This window comes from Magallana gigas, chromosome 1 (assembly GCF_963853765.1).
Source record: "Magallana gigas chromosome 1, xbMagGiga1.1, whole genome shotgun sequence".
In the NCBI taxonomy this organism is placed as follows: domain Eukaryota; kingdom Metazoa; phylum Mollusca; class Bivalvia; order Ostreida; family Ostreidae; genus Magallana; species Magallana gigas.
In genome coordinates, this window is record NC_088853.1 from 31,014,654 (window position 1) to 31,036,385 (window position 21,732).

At 32.6% G+C, this 21,732-nt stretch overlaps 1 protein-coding gene across 2 annotated transcripts; it reads right to left on the bottom strand.

Moving 5' to 3' along the window:
• Positions 1 to 139: 139 nt before the first annotated feature.
• LOC105344922 (receptor-type tyrosine-protein phosphatase T) lies at positions 140 to 16,786 on the bottom strand. 2 transcript variants are annotated; one of them, XM_066066005.1, is made up of 23 exons: positions 16,732 to 16,786; positions 14,388 to 14,451; positions 13,925 to 14,152; positions 13,504 to 13,635; positions 13,211 to 13,348; positions 12,201 to 12,318; positions 11,686 to 11,759; positions 10,638 to 10,939; positions 8,952 to 9,039; positions 8,184 to 8,248; positions 8,042 to 8,078; positions 7,857 to 7,954; positions 7,623 to 7,754; positions 6,703 to 6,851; positions 3,322 to 3,457; positions 2,968 to 3,114; positions 2,708 to 2,795; positions 2,493 to 2,566; positions 2,274 to 2,408; positions 2,026 to 2,145; positions 1,592 to 1,737; positions 959 to 1,094; positions 140 to 777 (listed from the first exon to the last, which is right to left on the bottom strand). In XM_066066005.1, exons 1-23 carry the CDS (start codon positions 16,732 to 16,734, stop codon positions 721 to 723), a joined length of 2,667 nt encoding a protein of 888 aa, XP_065922077.1. In that variant the 5' UTR covers positions 16,735 to 16,786; the 3' UTR covers positions 140 to 720. The 2 variants fall into 2 exon arrangements, with proteins under 2 accessions (XP_065922077.1, XP_065922073.1); XM_066066001.1 differs by having other exon boundaries at positions 13,504 to 13,755.
• Positions 16,787 to 21,732: the final 4,946 nt, after the last annotated feature.

Below are 21,732 nucleotides of genomic sequence, written 5' to 3' on the forward strand. Positions count from 1 at the left end.
TGGATATAATTAAAATTGTGACTTAACGTTGGTGTTGTGGTTATTTGCAGAATGTTACCGGAACTGTTTTTCCCGGAAGAGTGCCGTACTACAAATAACATTGAACGGCCCCATCCTTAAATTTGCAAAACAAGTGGTTTTTTTTTCTTTTATTATCAATAAAAATAGCATTGACTTAAAAAAAATAATAACAAGACAAAAGAAAAATAAAACATTAAGTATTTACTACAAGTATATAAATGCATGTGTAAGAATGTTGTTATGATGTTTTTTTATGTAACTCGAAGAAACAGATTAAAGAAGCAGACATGGAATAGTATTTGTTCTGTTTGTACATGTAGCCACAAAAAACGACCACAAAAGAAGTGTTCATAAAAATATATCAAACACTTTCTAATAAAAAATTAACAGCTCTCTCGAGTTAAATAAATAATTACATAAAAAGAGTTCAATAATAATAATAAAATAATAACATGCATGGCTTGATTGCGTTACCATTATAGTAGACAATCTATTAATAATGAATTAAAAAAAACCCACATGCATTAATCACGAAAACTAGCAAAGTGAAATCGAACTTTTGCTACATATATTAAAAGGTTTTTTTTTTTGCCTTAAATGTTTGTCTTAACAATGTTTTGAAACAAACAATAGCTCTTGGTCTCTGAGTACATGTAACTACATGTATCAGTAGCACATTACTGGTTGTGTATGGTATGTTCACTTGTTTTTATCTAAAAATTTCATCAAAGCGTTGTGTACCATGATGTACTCCTCCTGTAAGTAAATGAATTTAGGACAGAAACGTTGACTCTTTTTTAAGGTTAAACGTAATTCATCATAAAGTAATAAATTGTGTAGATACATGTATCAACATTATTTCTAATGAAATCCTTACCGTGTGTACCAATTATAAGAAAACAATGAATAAAAATACAACTTGTAGCATTCTTATTACCAAGGTTGAGCACAGTTCAGGGCGTCGTGTTTGTAGGAGTCTGACCACAGAGAACACGTCTATCTCCTCGTCCATTGTCAGTTGTTGTATCAGGTTGTATACAGCACAGAAGACACCACATAGAGCAGCACCATCCCTTAGAATAAAAGAGAACATGCAATTGTAATTATAGTTTTTATTTCATAAGATCAGCAATGTTCCGGATATGGTGACAGAAGCTATATTAATAAGATACCAAAAAATTACTGTACAAATAAAAAGCCACATCGGTCGGATTATTTTTGCATTTGTAACCATAAGGAAATCCTGTTCATCAGACACTTTGTTGAATAATCAATTCTAAAGCATACCTTTCCCATTAGATTTATACAGATTTGGCATTTTTGATGAATACAGATAAAGAAAAGATATCACAGCATGAAGCTCTGCCAATCAGTCAACTGAATGTTAACTGAATAGTCTGGAAAGGTGACTGAATTGCATAACTATGCCATTCAGTCACCTTTCAGTTACCTTTCAGTTGACTGAATGGAAGAGTTTCATATTTCATTGACGCAATTGATATACAATTTACTCAATTAGGGATGTGGATAACACACATCAACACATTATACATCATATTTCGAGCACTACCTGCTGACGACAGTGACCGGGTTGTCTGTTTTAACGTTCTGTACATAGGATACTAAACCAAGAATTTGTGATGTCGTCTGTGGATTGTCCTGTGAAAGGATGCTATTTGGCTCAATTATGTCAACCACCCAAACTTCATCACTTGACTGTTAAAAGAAAATAGTGGGTATTGATATAAAATATCTTAAGATAACCACACTGAGAAGGCTAGAGGAGCACCGATTCCCCTTTCAATTTTATATATGATATGTTTAGCTTCAATATTTTAGCAAGTAAATGAAATTAGTATTATATTAGCATTGCAATTTAAATATCTTCCTCTATGACAAAGATATGTGCTTCATCAGAATATGTATAAAGTCACAAAGAAATGAAACCCACGCAATCAGGCCTTTTTACAAATGTTACAAAAAGAAAGAAAATTCGCATGTAACCTTCTCTTTTGAAATCTCAAGTTTACTGCATTTAAATCCCGTTGACAATTCTTGTTGTTGTTTAATCTTGTAGGGTGACACAGTCTTGGATTCTGTTACAGTCGGTAGCCACTCATTTGCCTAAAAAACACAACAGTATAATCAATAGTTGGCCACAGATTCGAATATGATTATTTAATTTCTGGGCAGATGTAACTTTTAGGTAAACGAAACCAAATTAAATAACTGATGTTGTAAAATTTTCTTACGAACTCCACATGGCAGAGAGGATCCATACAAACAACTACTTTAGATTCATAATCGGTAATCAGTCGTATAAAGTCTATAGAATCTCCTGTGGTCGGATAATGGGTGGCGATAAACGCGTTCTGACAGGTTAAAGACTACAAGAGAAAACATAACTGTTAAGTATCATATTGAAATTTAAGTTTGCTAATTTCATTTTTAAAGTTAGTAAAATAACTTACGGGCAAGAATATTGCGTTAATGTAGTTTCCACGTTTTGGAACACTTGAAGGCAAGAACACAACGTACTTGTCAACTAAAGCATAAAAATGGTATCAAGTGTACATTTTTTGAAAGCGATAAATAAAACAACAGAGTAATAATTTATAAATGATGTGATTACTCTTTCTTTTTATTTACATCAAAATAAAAGAATTTACAAAACAATTTTTCTTACGGGGGAGAATCGACGTTGAAACTGATTTGTACTGCAATGCCATTTTGAAATCGTATTCTGAGTACTGATGTCGAATCGACAGAAGCCTCTATAAAATATTACAGAAACTCGTTTAAGATGTATTGCTTTTCAAAAACTCTTACTGTTTAAATAGATAGATCTGTTTTTTTCGAAAGATTTTCAAAAGTAACTATGATTGTTAGTTAAAAAATTCTCATTTTTTTTTGCAAAATAACAAATAAGCGTATTTATTCACCCACCTGAAACTCTTTTCGTAATGATGACACATATGCAGGATGCTTATTGTTTGCCGATTGTGATTTAAGAAAGAACTCATTTGCTGTTTGAACGCCAACAGGGGCTTTAAACATTTCGTGCAGAGTCACAAATATTGTCTTGTATTGTTCCTGTAAGCACAGTATACTGTTTTGAAAAAAAAATAATGAGAAAAAAAGTTTCATATACTTCTTTTTAAAGATCACAGAAAATAGGTATTGTTTAATATGCTCATAATTGCACACATACAACATATTTAAGAAGATTTATAACGTTTCTAACCGCCAAAATGTTTTAAATGATATACATGTATACAACAATGACAAGGTTATGTTTACATAAGTTTGGACCATATTCATTCTCTTTTCTCGCATTTTCCTCACGCATTCTGCAATGTTAATTTTAGATTTTTGTTTGCCTTCTTCGTATAAAGCATCAATCGCAATATAGGTTCCCGTTCTTCCAATTCCAGCACTACATTGATATATATATAAAAAATAATCGATATGAGTATATTTGGTACGCAAACGTCAAGCACAGAATATAGATATGTCATAGTGTTATTGAATATGTTAATAAAAGAAAAAAGTTTGTTTCAAACATTTTTCATACAGACCCTTGTCAATTTTGAGGATAAGATTGCATATAATATGTGTTGTTTTCTTCATATTTGGGCAATTTGAAACAAAACTACAAAAACCTAATAAATGGGTTCTATTGAAATCGATTAAGGAGAAAACTTTCAATATTTTGTCATAGACAGATTATTTTTTACCCAAATCAAAGGAACAACAAGAGGCCCATGGGCCACATCGCTCACCTGAGGAACAATAGGTATGATAAAATCAGCTTAATGGAGTCATAATACAAACTATTTGGACAATGTACAATAATACATGTAGATCCTGTATAAATAAAATCCATTTTCCCCTGGATATTCTTATGTTTATAATCATTAGTCCCCTTTCTGACAGGATGATTTTATAGTCATATCATATGTTGAGTATTGCAGTTCTCAAAAAGATTCTTAACAATAGTTTATATATCGGATATAAACGTACATCAAACTCTGAACCTTCTCGTGAGGCCAAAGAATTGTCCTGGGGCCAAAGTCTTAATAATTATAAAGAATCATCTGGCTGATTAGTTTCTGAGAAGATTTTTAAAGATTTACCCTATATAATCCTTTGTTAAACTTTGACCCCCCATTGTGGCCCCACCCTACCCCTGAGGATCATGATTTTCACAACCTTGAATCTACACAACCTGAGGATGCTTTCACACAAGTTTCAGCTTTCCTGGCTGATTAGATTTTGAGAAGAAGATTTTTAAATATTTACTCTGTTTATTCCTATGTAAAACATCGACCTCCCATTGTGGCCCAAAACCTACCCCCAGGGGTCATGATTTTCACAAATTTGAATCTACACTACTTGAGGATGCTTCCACACAAGTGCCAGCTTTCCAAGCTAATTAGTTTCTGAGAAGAAGATTTTTAAAGATTTACTCTATATAATCATATGTTAAACTTCGATCCCCCATTGTGGCCCCAACCTACCCCCAGAGGTTATTATTTTCACAACTTTGAATCTACACTACCTGAGGATGCTTCCACACAAGTTTCAGCTTTGCCGGCTGATTAGTTTCTGAGAAGAAGATTTTTAAAGATTTACTCTATATATTCATATGTTAAACTTCGATCCCCCATTGTGGCCCCACCCTACCCCCGGGGGTCACGATTTTCACAACTTTGAATTTACACTACCTGAGGATGCATCCACACAAGTGTCAGCTTTCCTGGCTGATTTGTTTCTGAGAAGCAGATTTTTAAAGATATACTGTATATATTCCTATGTAAAACTTCGATCCCCCATTGTGGCCCCACCCTACCCCAGGTGGTCATGATTTTTATAACTATGAATCTACACTACCTGAGGATGCATCCACACAAGTGTCAGCTTTCCTCTGGCTGATTAGTTTCTGAGAAGAAGATTTTTAAAGATATACTGTATATATTCCTATGTAAAACTTCGACCCCCCCCCCCCCCATTGTGGCCCCACCCTCAGGTGAGCTAAAAAGATTAAGTTTACAATACAATAAGTTGTTAAAGTTGGTTTCTGGAAGAACAGACTTTGAACATTTTCTTAATAAATATTGACAATTTTTTTACTTTTTTAATCTTTAGTTTTTAAGATCTGTGTACAAACATAAAATTGTGAGCAAATCTTTGTATCTTGCTTACAATTCGAAGCTTAACACTCAAATATGGCTAGTAAATAGAAATTGTAAACAATTAAACACAAGAAACATGCACTATAACAAATAAAGAACGCAATTTATTTTTTCAAAATGAATCATATATATATATATATACATGTATATACCTACATATTTCCGTCAGCGATATCAAACTCTATTTAAACTGAATAAACTCGAGAAAATGTCGAGCATCTCAACAAAATCTATTGCATTAATCTACCATTACGCAAAAGAAAATGCCGAATTACCGATAGAAGGAATTGTATTTCAGTACCCCTACATCAGATTTTGCTTAATTTGCGCAGGTAAACAGTTAACTGTTTGATTTACCGAAGTATCTGTTTGAATTGATACGTAAAAATCACGAAATACCTGTAGACGATAGTTTCCAGGTTTAAAAGCGTAAATAATGAAAACGAAACGAAAATCCGAACAAGCTAATACCAACACACTTGTTTGATCCTTGTTGGAACAATTAGAAAATTAATTAATAAACAATAAAAACAGAGGGAAATGCACTTTAGTACGTTGCTAATGCATCAGATTTTATCATTTTCGCAGGTAAACATTTACCGAAGTCTATATTCCAAATACAAGGCGATTGTTTCCCAAGTTAAAAAGCAAAATGAAACGAAAAAATGAAAACAAGCTAAAACCACCATCACAAGTGAAAATGACAACGCGTTGAAATATTTAACCTCAATTTACTTCACAATAATCGGCACCAATGTTATTTCCATGTTTCATAGATTATATTCGCACGTGAACTGTTGCACAACAAACTGCCAGCCTCAAACAAAGAACCTCGTTTTCGAGATGCGGTAGACTGGCGATGCCTGTCATAAGACCAGTCTATCGCAATGAATTGCCAGTCTACGATATATGGAATAACGAGCCATTCTTTATAAGTATTTTCGCAATTATCTCAAATTTGGAACAGAAATCGCCTATAATTTTTGCAATTTATATTTTCCTTTCCCTAAGGATGATTTATGCTAAATTACGTTAAGATTAACTCGGTGGTTCTTGAGAAGAAGATTTTTAAAAATGCACCCCCCTTTTTCTACAGTTTCAAGGTTTTCTCCGCTTTGAATACAGATCGGACTTTTATTTCTGCAATTTATATTCGCCCTCCCATAAGGGTGCTTTGTGCCAAATTTGGTTGAAATTGGATAAGAGGTTTAAGAGAAGAAGTTCAAAATGTAAAAAGTTTACAGACGGACAGACGGACAGACAGACGGACGGACAGACGGACGACGGACAAAATGTGATCAGAATAGCTCACTTGAGCTTTCAGCTCAGGTGAGCTAAAAAGCAAAAGGGGAGCGTTTTCAGAAGAAAACTTTGAATTTTTCCATACTATTGAATGCACGTCGTTAGAACAATGACGTATTTATACATGTCACGCAATTAAGCAAATGTGCTGAAAAGATATCTTCGAAATTAAAACGGGAATTACCTGCAGTGGACTAAAGTAGGAACCTTTAACTGGCTTAATTTCGTTCTTGTCACGTGGTTGTGGAACATCAAGAGACAAAGCGGATTGGGTGTACCGTGATCCGGCCAGGCGGTGTAATGATACTGTGTGATTGTTCTACACTCATTCCCCTGAATATATTGATTTAAAAATCGTCATCTTAATTTCAAATGTTTAGAAAGATATTTAGAGATTAAAAAGTCTTTATTCCTCAGCAATGTTTGAAAAATCTTACTTAATATCCGAAAAAAATGGTTCGTATTACGAACATTTGCATTTACATTATAGTTCATTGAATCGTGCAAAATAAACATTTCATTTCGTTTTTCAGCTAAGCAGTTGATTTAGCATTTAACGTAATAGTATCTGTCATGAATGAAGAACCATCGTCGCTTCAACGGGACGTTTTAGACTAATTTCATATTCTAAATAACTTAAACAAAAATGTAAATATAGGGGAATCAGTATATCGATAAGTTTTCTTTGCATTGTGAAAATAGCTTAGAGATTGATTCCTTATTTGATACAATTTTTTTTCGATTGCTTTTGTCATTTGCAATAAAAGACATATCTCATCTCAATATTGGTGTTTGAATCATTTTCTTTACTCACAAAAACTTCGCTGCGGTGAGTTTTCGCAGCATGAGAAAACATTAATAATTACTTTTTTAATCGCCAGAATAAAGAGAATAAAGATTATTTCTGCTATTGTGTTATCAACGTTGAATAAACATATAACATTACCGCTTTAACAATATTTGAAAATATTGTTGAAAATACCGAACCTTACAATGGTTTTATTTATGCCGATATTCTCTATTTGTTTCTATGGAAAGAAAACACCCTTTTAGAGATACGATTGTATATATACAGATACAGTCAAAGTTTTAAGAAAATCAAACCTGTTTAATATTCGTCAATCGCAGTACACGGATGCTGTAACAAGCGTAGTGTCGTTCTCTATCTGTATGTAATGTTAACATGTCACAGGCCATGGCTTCTTCTAAATCTGGCCAATACTGGTAACATTTTTTCTACAAAATTAAAAGTCATTTTAAAGAAAATAATTACTTTTACAGTTAGTAGTGCATGAAGAAAAACAGAAAGAAAGGGAAATAGTTAATGCCACTTATTACCTTTGACCCTTCAATGAGATTCGTGAGCATGACAATTTGTTCTACATGTTCTTGCCAAACCATTAACCAAAAGTCTCCAACCGTGTTTTGAGTTGGGCCTGTTAAAAAGATATACTTACATTTCACAAGAAAATTAAATTTATAATTTATGAAATAATATTAAGATAATAGTCATAAATAATTACCTTGTGTTGCGATGTAGCGATTTTCTTGGTAAATACCCTTTGAAACGCAGAACGAGCTTTGAAACATTTATAGGTAAAGCAAACTGTGTTTCATTAGATTGATTTTGGCGATTATTAGATTTCATTACTTAATCACACTTACGTCAATATAATTTGCATTGATGTAGTCCGACTCTTTGTTTACCAGTTTTACTCTTGAATGGTCATCTAAAAGGTTCATTGTTTGATCAATAATGAAAGGACTATGTGCAGTATGGTCAAATATCTGCCCCCTATTTCAACCAATTTTTAAATAGTGTCGTATAAAAATAAAATCTTCAAAAATCATTGCATGAAGGATGCCTATAACTTTAATCTTGATTTTAGTCATCATTGCTCATTCACTTTTTATCTATGACGTCACCAAAATGACATATTTCCCGCAAATTTGCAAACAAATGAAAATATTCTCATTTTTGCTGTATATTTTGCATTCGGAAGTATAGAGCGCAGGTCTGCTCAAGTGCGATTTTAACATATTTTTCTCCTCAGATAGTTATACACATTATACTAAAAAATTGTACTTGAGCAAGCCTGCGCTCGATGTTTCCCAGTCGAAAAACCATCGGAAAACACCCATATTTTGTTAAAAAAACACATCAATTTATCAAAATAATGCAATCTTCATGACGTCGTTTCTACTTTATGACGTCACTGTGGGGATAACCTTTAACACCTTTATTTCCAATATGATTTTAACTATCTTTCACCTTATTTTTAAAGCTCTTTCTAAAACTTTGACTTTGGGGGCAAAAAATGCATAAAACCGCACTTAGTCCTTTCTTTCATTGTTAGTTTGTTCTTTTTAGTTAATTGACAATTTAGTTTATGTATTTTGATGTTATCTATTTAAAAGACAGTTTATACTTACATGGAAATGTCGTTTTGAATCTGTTCTTTGTGAGATTTTCAGGAAGTTTACCGATATCACAGGGATACCTCTCGCCGTATAATAAAGTCTGGTATGTATTTATATATATATAAGCACAAACATTGCAATAACTCTCAAATTGACATGTACCTGCCCATAGTGAATGATATAGATATTTGTTTTCCCTTGGACTGAAATGTCACATTTTCATTGGTTTAAACGTAGCACGTGATTGCCTCATATATCTCTATATTTGTTCTGTGAGAAATAATATTAGGCAATATGGCCGTCATTGGTCGACGCTTCGCTTACTCATTTCGACATTTCATAGTATTTAATACATAAACCGCATGCCGTAAGTTCTTAAAGTATTTGGAGTAGTTGCCCTTTGAAATTCTTTAAAATTAGAGTAGTTGCCCTTAGAATATTGACGTCACATTGTTTTGTCTGGAGCAGAACAAAATGGCAGCGTCAAAATTTGCTCAAATCTCTGCAGAGGAAAGGGAGAAAACATTTAAAACTGAATAGCAACAAAACATTGTAAGTAAACATGGGTGAAGCAAGGATTTTTAAAGAATATTTGAAAGGTGAGATTGAAAATTTTGAAGAGTTTAAATGAGTTAAATTGGACGAGATGTTAGGCATCTTGTATACCAGTATACATAGCTTTACGTATTTGTGAATAAATATGTCGGTTGATAGTCCTCGGGAAAACAAAACACTTATTAGGTAAGTTACTGACTCACTACGGAAATATATTGGGTTGATCAATCTCATAGACGGCTCGGCTTCGCCTCGCCATCTATGAGATTGATCAAACCAATATATTTCCGTAGTGAGTCAGTAACTAACCTAATAAGTAATAATATAAGGCAGAAAAATTCACTTTTGTTGGAGCTCGACCTTCCGCCCCGACCGAGGCTTGAACTCACGACCTCTGGAACCCATTCTCCTAGCAGTGACTAGCATTCACTATGGGCAGGTACATGTCAATTTCAGAGTTATTGCAATATTTGTGCTTATTGTATATGTTTGTATCTGTGCAATGTGTATCGTTCCGATCCTCTACAAATTGCCGTTTAACTGTATTCCACCTGTATCTCAAGCTACTGTGTAGTGCGCGGCCAGCGTGCTAGGTTCTGTTCGTTATCGAAAGCAAGATTTTTTGTCTTGCCTAGATAGCCGAGTGGGGAGCGCGGTTGCCGCTCACTGCTAGGAGAATGGGTTCCAGAGGTCGTGAGTTCAAGCCTCGGTCGGGGTGGAAGGTGGAGCTCCAACAAAAGTGAATTTCTCTGTGCTATATATATATATATATATATATATATATATATATATATATATATATATATATATATATATAAAGGTTGCCCTGTGTCTGATTACATATGTGTATATAAAAAAATCAAATGACTCCAAGTCACTATGAATTTAAATCATAATATTCAAACAAAGTTTTTTGTAACCAAGCTTAAAAAAGCAATAGCTAGCAAAATTTATTTAAACACTGATTATTATTATTATTAATTTTAAGACACTTATTCAGAAATAAATGATCGTGTGTTTCATTAAGAACTGGATATTCATTATAAACATATATATATAATGCGTTTGCATGATGTAAATTCTGCGTTTCTGTAGTTTTTATGAATTTAATTGCATTTACAAGTGCAATGTGCATTTACATACCGAATAATTCTTCTTAAACTCGTCATCTTCATTTTTTGAATTCTCCTCAATTACATTTCCCAAGTTAGCTACTGCAATATCAGGGATTGGTTTTTCATTTACATACAAATCTCCATACGGGTTTTCCTCGTGTATTTTTTCGTCGATATCGACATCGTCATCTATTTTCTTGCTCTGGCTAACTTTCTGTGTTTGTTCAACGTCTTTGCTAAATGATTTGGAAAACCCTGGCTGAGCAAGACCATCTTCTATGTCAATTTTAAGACATGTGATAGACGAATGAAGCCTTGATTTTGGAAAACCTTAAAAAAATATATAATTATGCATTTTAAAAAAGACAACTATTAACGATATTTTTCAAATCTGAATGCTTTAATTTCTAATTGAACGTGCGTGTAGAAGGCGGATGTTGGCTTTGTGAGAATTTGTAAGCACAAATATACATGTATCTAATCATTATTATATATTTTATTCCGTTAATTTGAATTTGCGTCTTGAGCATTAAAACTTTTTTTTAAAATTCAAAATAAAAGATTTGAAGGCAACAAAATCATATGTAAGTCTGATTTTATGAAACCTTTGAAATATGTTTGTGAAAAATAGACAATTTATAATGATCTGATAATAAAAGAGTTACATGAAAAGTCATAACCAATTGTATACAGATCTCATGATTGTAAATTAACATTGCTATACAGAAAAATAAGGGGGGAATTAAAACCAATCAAGCTCTTTGTTTCTATTCGTTGTTTTATTTTATTACAATTTTATTGTATTCTTTTTCTTTTTGTGTAAAGTTACCTTTTTTTAAAGGATAATGGAGTTGTAATCTCAAATTGTAAAAATACAATTGAAAACATTTTGTTTTTACTTACTGATTTAAATGACAACATCAAATAAATCTAGTGAGGAAAAATATAGGTGATTTATAAAAGTTGTATATGCCCTTTGATTTGATAATTTAATTGGATTCTTCATACTTGTCGGCAGAAATGTTTAACTCGGAAAAGATAAATTTCTCTAGTAAAAAAACCGCAAGTTTTCCTACCTTTCGGTCTTGTTATCGTCAAACTTTCCTCTTTGCGTTTTGTTTCCTCATTGTTTCCCTTGGTACTTTTAGTCCTTTTATACATATAAAACTCATTCCAATACATTATAACATTTGCCAAATATAGGATATTTTTCTTTAATCTCGATACTACTGTATTTTTATTTATGTTTTAATAAAAAAACAAAAAGTTTTACTTATGCATTTTCATTAAATCAAAAAAAAATATCAGGTACACTGTAGTTTCATAAAACAGCTTCGGCCTCAGAAAGTTTGAATGTCTTAGTTTCCTTGTGACATTTTTATGTTGTTTAAGGTAGAATTATTATTGCCTAAAACATAGAAGGCTACTTGTAAATTCAAAATTGTATTTAAATAACACGTGAATTAAATGTTTAAAAGCCATACACCAAACAAACATTAATAGTATACAATCATGCATTAAGTAAAAATATCAGAGCAAATTTTAATTATTTTTCTTTTCCTCAACTGCTTTGAATCAAGTCAATACATACCTTTTGTACACGATTGTTACAGTAACAGTGGTTATTAATATGATGAAAGAGGCGACAATCCCGCCAATTATAAGAATAAATGCAGATCCGGTGGTTTTATCGTCTTTGATAGTATGAGCTGGTTTTTAAAGAAGAACATAGTAACCTAAGTACACACTCACTGAAGTACTCTAACCAGTTTGTTTTAATAAATCGTATATATAAATAAATAAATGCATGTTGAATGGCAACTTAAGAAATTAATGCACTTAATCCGTTGATTACATTATTACATATTTTAATCAAACCTAAGGTATATCTTCAGAGCTAACCTGATTTTTATTTATAGGAGTATCAATAGCGTTTGAGTAATTAACGCTCGCATATTATATTACGGGGTTTTTATTTTCTAATGCCAACTGTAGCAACCCAGCATATAGGAAAATGTATTAGGTTGATTTTTGATAGACATCGAATAATTTGGGTTTTGCAAAATATTGTATAAATTAAGGCCGTTCGACATTTACGATGGCATTATATTTCAATATATTCAAATGTAACATAGGTAACATTTAACTGTTTGACAGTACATGAGGTCGCATTGCAGATTTAGGGATATTCTTTTAGTGAAGTTTGTCTTCTTTTTTGAATGTGATTTCGATTGATGATATCAAATGAAATCAACTTTTCGAAAACTTAATTTGTTTTACAACGCTTTATGAACTTTTTTAACAACGATTGATAAACGAGTTCTTTATCTTATATTAATATCTCTCGTTGGTACAGATGTTATTGCGAGTGGTCATTGATGTGGGAGGAAGCCGAAGTACCCGGTGAGAACCCACGTGTCCAAGCGAGAGACCGCCATACCCTACCACATACAATCACTGTCGATCAAGGGTATCAAACGCGGGTCGCAGCGGTAAGAAGCGAGTGTATTGCCCACTGGGAAACTTGGACATCCAAATTAAATTAATGGCTTCACGAGTTTTAATGTTAGGACTAATTTTGCAAATATTCTGTTTACATACTTTTGTAACAGTTTTGTCCCTGATATCCTGGAATACAGTTGAGACAGTGGCCTGTGTTGATGTCACATTTTCCTTCCTTGCAGTTCACTGGACACATCAATGTACAGTTCTTCCCATAGACTCCAGAATCGATGCAGCCTAATATAAGTTAGAGATCTTACTGTAACAGTTTAGAGGATGTTTGAAAATACCAAGACACTAATAATGATTATTAATTTGACTATTTTTAAAAAAGATGTTTCTACAAAAAACTATTTTTTTTAAATATTGACAATGATCTCCGCCAATCTTACCATAGACTTCAACTTCACAGAGTTCATTGTATGCAAACGGCGAATAGAAATTGGGATATCCTTCATCCGGTCTCCGTTCGTTGTAGTAAATGACGTAGCGTCCATAGACAGAACAGTTAATTTTCTGGTCTTCTGATAACATGCCATGAATAGTGCTATTATCATGAAAACAGAGATGGCCATCTTCCTTTGAAGTTGTTTTAGAAACGTACAAATAAAATCCTGCCATTCTTGATTTGTGTACTGTTGGCTCTTTATATAGAATATATAAGTATTTGATTGGAATTATTTTTATCAAGCTCGTGTTTGACGTATCATTATGTCCTTTATTTGTTTATTGATACGTTTAACTTTCCTCTACGATTTGTTATCAAGTTACATGTGTATTGTAAATTTTACGATACATAATTTTAAGTCATACCTGGTTTATTATCAGTCCTATAGTAAATATCGATGTGACTGATGCTGACCACACTACCAAGGTCGACTCTCCATGTAGCGGTGCTTTTGTTATTGGCTGATGTTGTACATTGACCTCCTGTTATCGATCGATCAGAGTACAAACCGTCAACAGCATTATTACCATGATAGTATCTGTCGTCTGGCCAAGGATGTTCTTGCCAAGTAGGTTTGCCAAGTGCAATATTCTCTTCAAGCATAAGCCACATATACGTAGTGCAGAATACCATGAAATATTTGAATACACATTCAACGTATTTATATGTGTTTTCAATGATTTAACTAGTTTTCTGCTGTCTTACTAAGTATCTATTTATGACAATTTTATTTAAAACAAGTAATACGTACATGTTTGATTTATGCATTAAATAAAACATGCCAAGAGCCAAAAATATAATAAACATTAATATATAAAATTTACTTACCAAAGCAAAAAGCACGCGCTGCTTGCAGCAACACACAAAAGTTGAACATGTGCATCGTTTGAATCTAAAAACAAATGTGACTTAATTATTAATTACCAAGTATAATCATTTAACATGACGGGAGAAAGTTGTTATCTTCTTTGTTTACGCCTTTTTGTTATAAGTGTTCCTTCTGACCAAAGAACTATAGAATGCATTAAAAATATAATAAAAATAAACTTAGACTTTGTTTTTTTTCTTTTTTGACCACCTGATTAACGATTTCACTTGAATCTTCTGACGGACTTGGGTAACTTAAAATGTTAATGCAACCCAGTAAACTCACTCATGTGATATTCCTTTTTTTAAATGTGTAAAGGAGATATCTGTTGTAATGATTTGTTGATATTTTTTAAACGAATACTGAATAGATGTTCCTGGTTGAAAATACGTAACAATCAGATCGGCACTATATATTTATTGGCGCATTGATACTTGAGTTCTATGACGCCGCTTGTATATAAGCCAATAGAGGTGAGCTGACAGCAATGAGGCTACGTCGCTGATAGCTATGCGCCTCAAAAATGAATTAAGTGTGTATTTATTGGCGCATTGATACTTGAGTTCTATGACGCCGCTTGTATATAAGCCAAGAGAAGTGAGCTGACAGCAATGAGGCTACATCGCTGATAGCGATGCTCCTCAAAAATGAAATAAGTGTGTATTTTTGACGACGAAATAAGAGTACCCATTAACATGTTTCTTACACATATTCTACTGAAAACAAACTTCCTTATTATACAACTTGTTCTATTCAATGATGTCTTTTTTTATGGAAAAGACGCATACCTACCCAACTTATGAAAGAGACCAGAAAGTAATATATAATTATTAGAAAAATATATCGATGATTGACATTTTATATAATTATACTATTTGAAATAAAAAAAAAGAAGTTTATAATACAAACAAAATCACCAATATTTAGTGGGGTTTTTTTTCTTTCCACGCACGGATAGATTTTTTTTTTTTTATTTTGTAGATGTTATTCGAAAAATGTCGGCTCATTTCATAATTAAATGAGGGACACTTATGCGAACAAATAAATTACCGAGAGCATATATACATAAAATCAAAGTATTGTAGTACTAACGGGAGTTGATTTTATCTTTAATAATTAACTATAAAATCAATGATATGTTATTTTGTATGGCAAGTAGTTTTAAATCTGTGTTTGAATTACGTACATTTTTATAATATAAATTCTCGGACAACCGACAAAAAAAATCGAGAAAACCTATACAAATACGGTTGTGATAATATTTAAAGAGAGAATTAATTCCATCAAATAATGTATCAGTAATCGAAATATTTCTGAAAATTGTATGGATCCAAGCATGATCAAACTCTTGTCTCGTTAAACCAGATGACCGGCTGTCTCCGTTAATCTCCGACAAACAAGAGAGACTATCTTCTTGTCGGAAATTTACGGAGACAGCCGAGTGTCTGGGTGAATACTATGACGTAGGAATACATTCGACTACAAAAAATATCCGAATTGTTCGTACTATTTAAAATCGGACTATTTTCAATGTATTCGTAATACGTTTTTTCGAAAGAAAAAAAAACAATGGTTCAGCATACATTACAGTAAAATCGCTTATTTTTTCAAGACCTAAGTAATGATTCGTGCTTAGGTCCAAACACTGTTTCACTTTCGGTTTGCCAGAGTAACTGCATAGGAGAGTTGATTAAAATCAACTCCCAAAAAATAAGTCTTTAAATTAATGTTCTCGACCAACAGTTACAATAAATCAAGTAAATTTGATCAATTAATATTGGAAAAATAGGAAAATGCTTTACTTGGTGACGCAGGCTGCATATTGACATCTTTGAGAAAAGATACACAGCACACCAATGATTAATGACCAGTTTTGATTCTTTTAACTCCGCTTAAATAACCAAAGGCTTTAATTGTAAGTATAAATCATTGACTAATAATAATTTTGTTACTTTTCTGATTTATCTAGCGTTATGAAAAAATGTTAATCTTGCCACTTGATATTGTAAGAGAAAAATTACAAATATGTGCTATATCAGAACTTTCCTAAATGTAGCGTTATTAAATCAAGCAGTCAATGAAACGAATAGGCCAATAGAGAATGGTGCGACAATTTAAACGATAACACATAATACAGAAACGATGCAAGTTGGTATCTTATTTTGTTCCTATATAAAAATGAATTTGCAAGTATAAGGTAAAACAATAAGATTTAAGCGTATCATTACCGTACATATAAATGGTAAGACTTGCAATCTATTCATTGAATTATATAACAAACAATATATATCCTATAAATCTTACCATTATATATAGGTCTCCATTTTAAGAATCAAGACCAGTTGGCTGATATCTTCTTTTTAAATGCAACAAGGAAGTTTATTTGAAGAGAGACTTTTATAATATAGTCGTCTTATTGAAACCCTAAAATAACTTCAACGTGGACACTAATAGTTAAATTAAGAAAGAATGTAGGCTCTTTAGATAAATACATGCACATGAAAAAAAATAAAGCACATTAACATCAACACTTTTGCGTTGTTTCATATTTAAGGAATAATGGTAAAATGTTTGTTAACAGAACAACAATATTTTTTTTTTTCTGTTTTCAAAGTCGGTTTAGGTTTTGGCGTGTTCCTAATTCAAATATAAAAGTTAGGGATAAAAAAAAATCGATTCCAAGAATTTAGAGTACCATTTAGGTACCAATTTGCATCCGTTTTTAATTTAGCACTCAAAAAAAGGGGTTAAACAACCAACCCCATTCGTTCCGCATTGGGGCGGCATCCGCTGCTTGGGTCTCGGGTACCAGCGCACATGATATCGCTAGCAAAGGGACATGGGAGTTTGTGAATTTTTTCGAGGAGACTGACGAAGTTGCGTATGACGTCACAGATTTGGTTGAGGTTACTTATATCCAAAAGGCCAAAGAGCCTGAGTACACTGATAATACTTAATTCATGGCAAGATCCATTTGAATCTTGAAACAAGCTTATTTGCCCTTTGATAAATGAATTTAACTCTGAATGGTTAAAACCTATTAACAAAGTTACCATAGTAAATGTTATTAAAGGCAAATAAGAATTTAGGTACAAGTAAAAGTAAATGTATTATATGACAAGGACTAATGAATTTATTATTTTTGATATTCTTTCATTCACAGTAGCAAACATAAAACCACTTCGCAAAAATTATATAGATTATAAATACCATATACAATACACAGTTAAACATGAGGTCAAACATGAAAAAACAAATTCTCTTTTATTTGAAAAAAAAAATTATTTCAGTTGCTGTTTTAAGTCAAAATTAATCGTTGATTGTGAGTTATATGGAACGAGTTAAAAGACATACAAAAATGTAAGGCGTTAATAGTTTGGGTTCTCGTTAACTTTGTGTATTGCAATAATTAATGAAAATCAATTGAATATCAAAAACATTGACCGTAGTTTGGACGGAAACATTGTCAAACATGTTTCATGAATCTGACTTTCATTCACAAAAAAACAATCATTTACTTTTTTTCAATATTTTTCAAGTTATCAAACACAGTTGTTTAGTGTTTGACAAAATGAGCTTGTCAATGTGTACATTTCTGCTGGATTTTTCCAAAAATGACAGTGTTTGACCTTTGTTATTTAACAAAGTAAATGTAGCCGATTGCTCAGTTGTAATTCAAATGTTTTTTTTCATCTGTGTAAACTAAAACATAATTCTGAAATATAAACCATGAAATGATATAATTACATTGGGTCTTTTTAGAACGTGTACTTATCTTAATTGCTTATTTAAGTGCGACATCAAAAGAGAGAGTATATACTCCTGTGTTTTCCTAAGGCTCATTACACTTATCCTTTAAGTATCAACTGAAGTGTGTAGCGCTTCTGAATAAACATTTGCTTAATCTTTAAGAGGATGAAATGCATGCACGACGATTTGTATATTTGTTACTTCCTTTTACAACAGCTGAAACAATAATGCGAAATAACTGACGTTTAGCAACATGCAATTAAAACCTGGACTCAGTAGAAATAAGTGAACAACTTTAATATTTTAAATTATATCAATTAAAATGCAATGACGTCATTAAAAATCTAAATGCGTTAATGCTGGTCATAATTTTCTATCAATGCATAATATTTTGGTTTAAACAGCAATAAAAATATGGAAATTTTTAGCATGACTAATACAATTGAATTCATCAGGGTTAAACAGTTTTAGCTTGATTTTGAATTGCGAGTAGCTTTTGCATGTTTAGAAACAATTCTTTCGAAAACAATAAAACAAAATTTAAATGTACTGAGAACTGATTTTCTAATGCATACTTTTACAGTGCTGCTATCCTGAAAGTTGACAAGGATAGGATAGGAAAGGATGCAGGATGCACGATACATGATAGAAATATAAAAGTTAAGTTCAATCCTATCCTATCCTATCCTATCTTATCGCATCCAATCAAATTCGAGTATAAATTTCAAAGTCATTTTGCGAAACGAAAATTTGCGTAACAATGTATTTTCAATGTCAATTTTATAAGTTTTACAAGTTAAACCATTTAAGAATAATTATTATATCAAGAACGCGGTGCATAACATTGATGCGCGCTAAAATGTCGGCGTTACATCTTTGTCGATGTCAAGTACGGAGTTACTGCGAGAATTCGATGGAATATTTGGCAACGTCAGAAAGAGATGTCTGTATTTACTTCATTCAGACACGAAGCTTCGGGGGGGGGGGGGGGGCAGGGGGGAGGGCGCAGCAACATTTTTTTTTTAATATACATATAAGAAATTGAATTATCATGGAGTTGGCCCCCCACTTTTTTGGGAGTATGTAAAAAATTGCTATGAAAATAAGGAAATGAGGAGTGAAATTGAAGTTATATACTACGCCATATCCTCCGTTTCAGACCCTATTCTGAACCTAGTCCGAACTTATTTATTTCTGAGCCTATGCTCCCGGACTATATGATTTTGTCTATTGTTTCAAATGGTCCACCCGCAGTATTTTGGGGACCCGCTAATGAATCATAAACCATACCTACTATATTCGCTGTAACTCTGTTCTCTGAATGAGGTCTTCTCTCCTCTGTGTCTATTAGCAGACTAACCACTTTGCGTAAACGCGCTTCCTATTTATACCCTTCGTCAATTCTGCTGACTCATCGCAGGGTCATCAAAACGTTTGAGACAGTTACCACACCCGAGGAATAGCTTATAATTGATAATATTTGATTGACCCTGATTGCTCTATTTACATAATCAAAGGAATTTTCATTACACAACCAATTCGGCATCTTAAAAGATAAACATGTATACAAGAAACAGATATTGCTTCACGTTTCATATAATTTCTTCGATGCCCAATAAGGTGGCAGGGAATAGTTTCGAAGGAAAGACCCGTCAACATTTTGAAATAAAGGGAGAACCTGAGGTTTGGCTGGTTATTTGAGGGGTATAAATTGCTAGAATATTTATTGCATTCATTTTGTGGATAGAGGAGCTCATGTCAATTTCATTGATATATGACACTTTCATACTGGTAGCACTTTTTATCAGATATGGAATGAAAATGCGAAACTGTGGCCAAAATTTTCACTTTCGGTTTTGTGCTTGAAAAGTATGGTGGGTTCAGAACACGAAATGTCACTCGAAAAGAAGGTGATTGACCCCCCCCCCCCATCGATTGGTGATTATTTGCATGGGTATGGCAGTTGCTCGTGACTGGAGCGTGGTTCTGGACCCGTGAAAATGTGAAAAAAAGGGCAATTTGTCAGAAAATGTTGAGACCTTCCCTGGCAATTCTATATAGTGCTATATGTAAGTTGTACTTGTTTTATTCTGATATGTTTAAAAATTCTAAAGAGTCGGGACCATGTGTCCCCTGCATGCAAACCAATTTTAGCAAATTTAAAAATCCACTAAAAAAATAAATCCCATATATGAGCACTATCTGCCTCATATTTCCTCAACCAAAAAAACTATCCTCTGCCACCTTCAAGAAAACGTCAAATTTTTACTACGCTTGAAATTAAACAATATGGGAAAAGAAAAGATGTTCAATGTGTGTAAAATGGGAAATTGGCTGATTTTTTTATGAATGCGCAACCCTGTGATGAGATTTAGGGGCCAAAAACAGGGGGTTTTCCTTAGAAAAAGTGGAACTTTTTAGCGTTTTGGGTTTGTCCTTATTTTAAAACCCTTTATAGGCATATTATTCTTTTTGATATAAGATGCAGGGTTGAATTTGGATTAACTGAATAATATTATACCATTTTCTTTAAATTTTCTTGAAATTGATAGCCATGCAGTTTTATGAACTTAGTTTTGATAAGAAATTGCTAAATATTGTTCTTTCTCAAGCTAAAACAGACAAAAAGTAGCTTTTATGGCTAAATATATATTTTGCATGTGCTACATGTAAATACATGTAATTACATGTAATTCTAAAATGTTAATATCTGCATTTTAAGTCATTATAAACAATTTTAAAATGTCTGATTGTCAAAAAAGCACCCCCACCCTTCTTTTTTCTTCACCAAAAACTAGCCTTTATTTCACATTTCTATTGATAAAATCTCATAGATACACAAACTTGCTCCCATTTAAAACAAAACACATATGTCTGGTTTCTTCTTGATTGAAAATATATCAAGAAAAATTGAATTTATGTGCATTTTTTAACCATTTGTCATTTGCATGTATTCCAACATCATGATGGGGCTGCGGTCATGATGTTCAAATTTGGTATTTCTTTATGTGTAAAACATGTATTTCAATCTTTTAAACAAATAAATCTAGATCTTTTACTATTGGTTAAAGAATAAACAGAGAAATAAGGTTTCATCATCATCGGTTCAGCATATTTGGGATATGACTCCTTGGGTTAGATGCCTGGGGCCGGTTTTTCGAAAGGTTGTTAAATTTAACACAGTGTTTAGGATAACGACTTGTTAAACCCTAATCAAGTGATTAGCTAACGCAGTGGTTAAATTCTGTTGATCAAAAGCAATTTAACGCAATGGTTAGCTAACACTGTGTTAACTGAGTTAACCACTTGCTAACCACTTGGTTACCCATAATGCATTTGTACTTCCTATGTAAACATGGAGGCTTTAGATGTCTGCTCCAAGCCCAAGAGGGCAAAGAGTCAAAATTTTAGTATTATGCAGATGAACATCATTCATAATGAGGTGAAAGCTAACCCTGTTTTGGAGAGTAAGTTCTCTAATGTTATTACAAAAAAAAAAAAACAAGCTATTTGGTTGAATATAACTGGAAAGGTCAATGCTGTTGGCAATACAAA

What these genes read in the sequence shown, in the direction of transcription:
- LOC105344922 (XM_066066001.1), bottom strand. An exon ending in CTGTGAAGTTGAAGTCTATG is followed by an intron (nt 13,349 to 13,503) that starts GTAAGATTGGCG and finishes AACTTATATTAG; the next exon opens with GCTGCATCGATTCTGGAGTC. An exon ending in TCAATGCAAATTATATTGAC is followed by an intron (nt 8,079 to 8,183) that starts GTAAGTGTGATT and finishes TGCGTTTCAAAG; the next exon opens with GGTATTTACCAAGAAAATCG.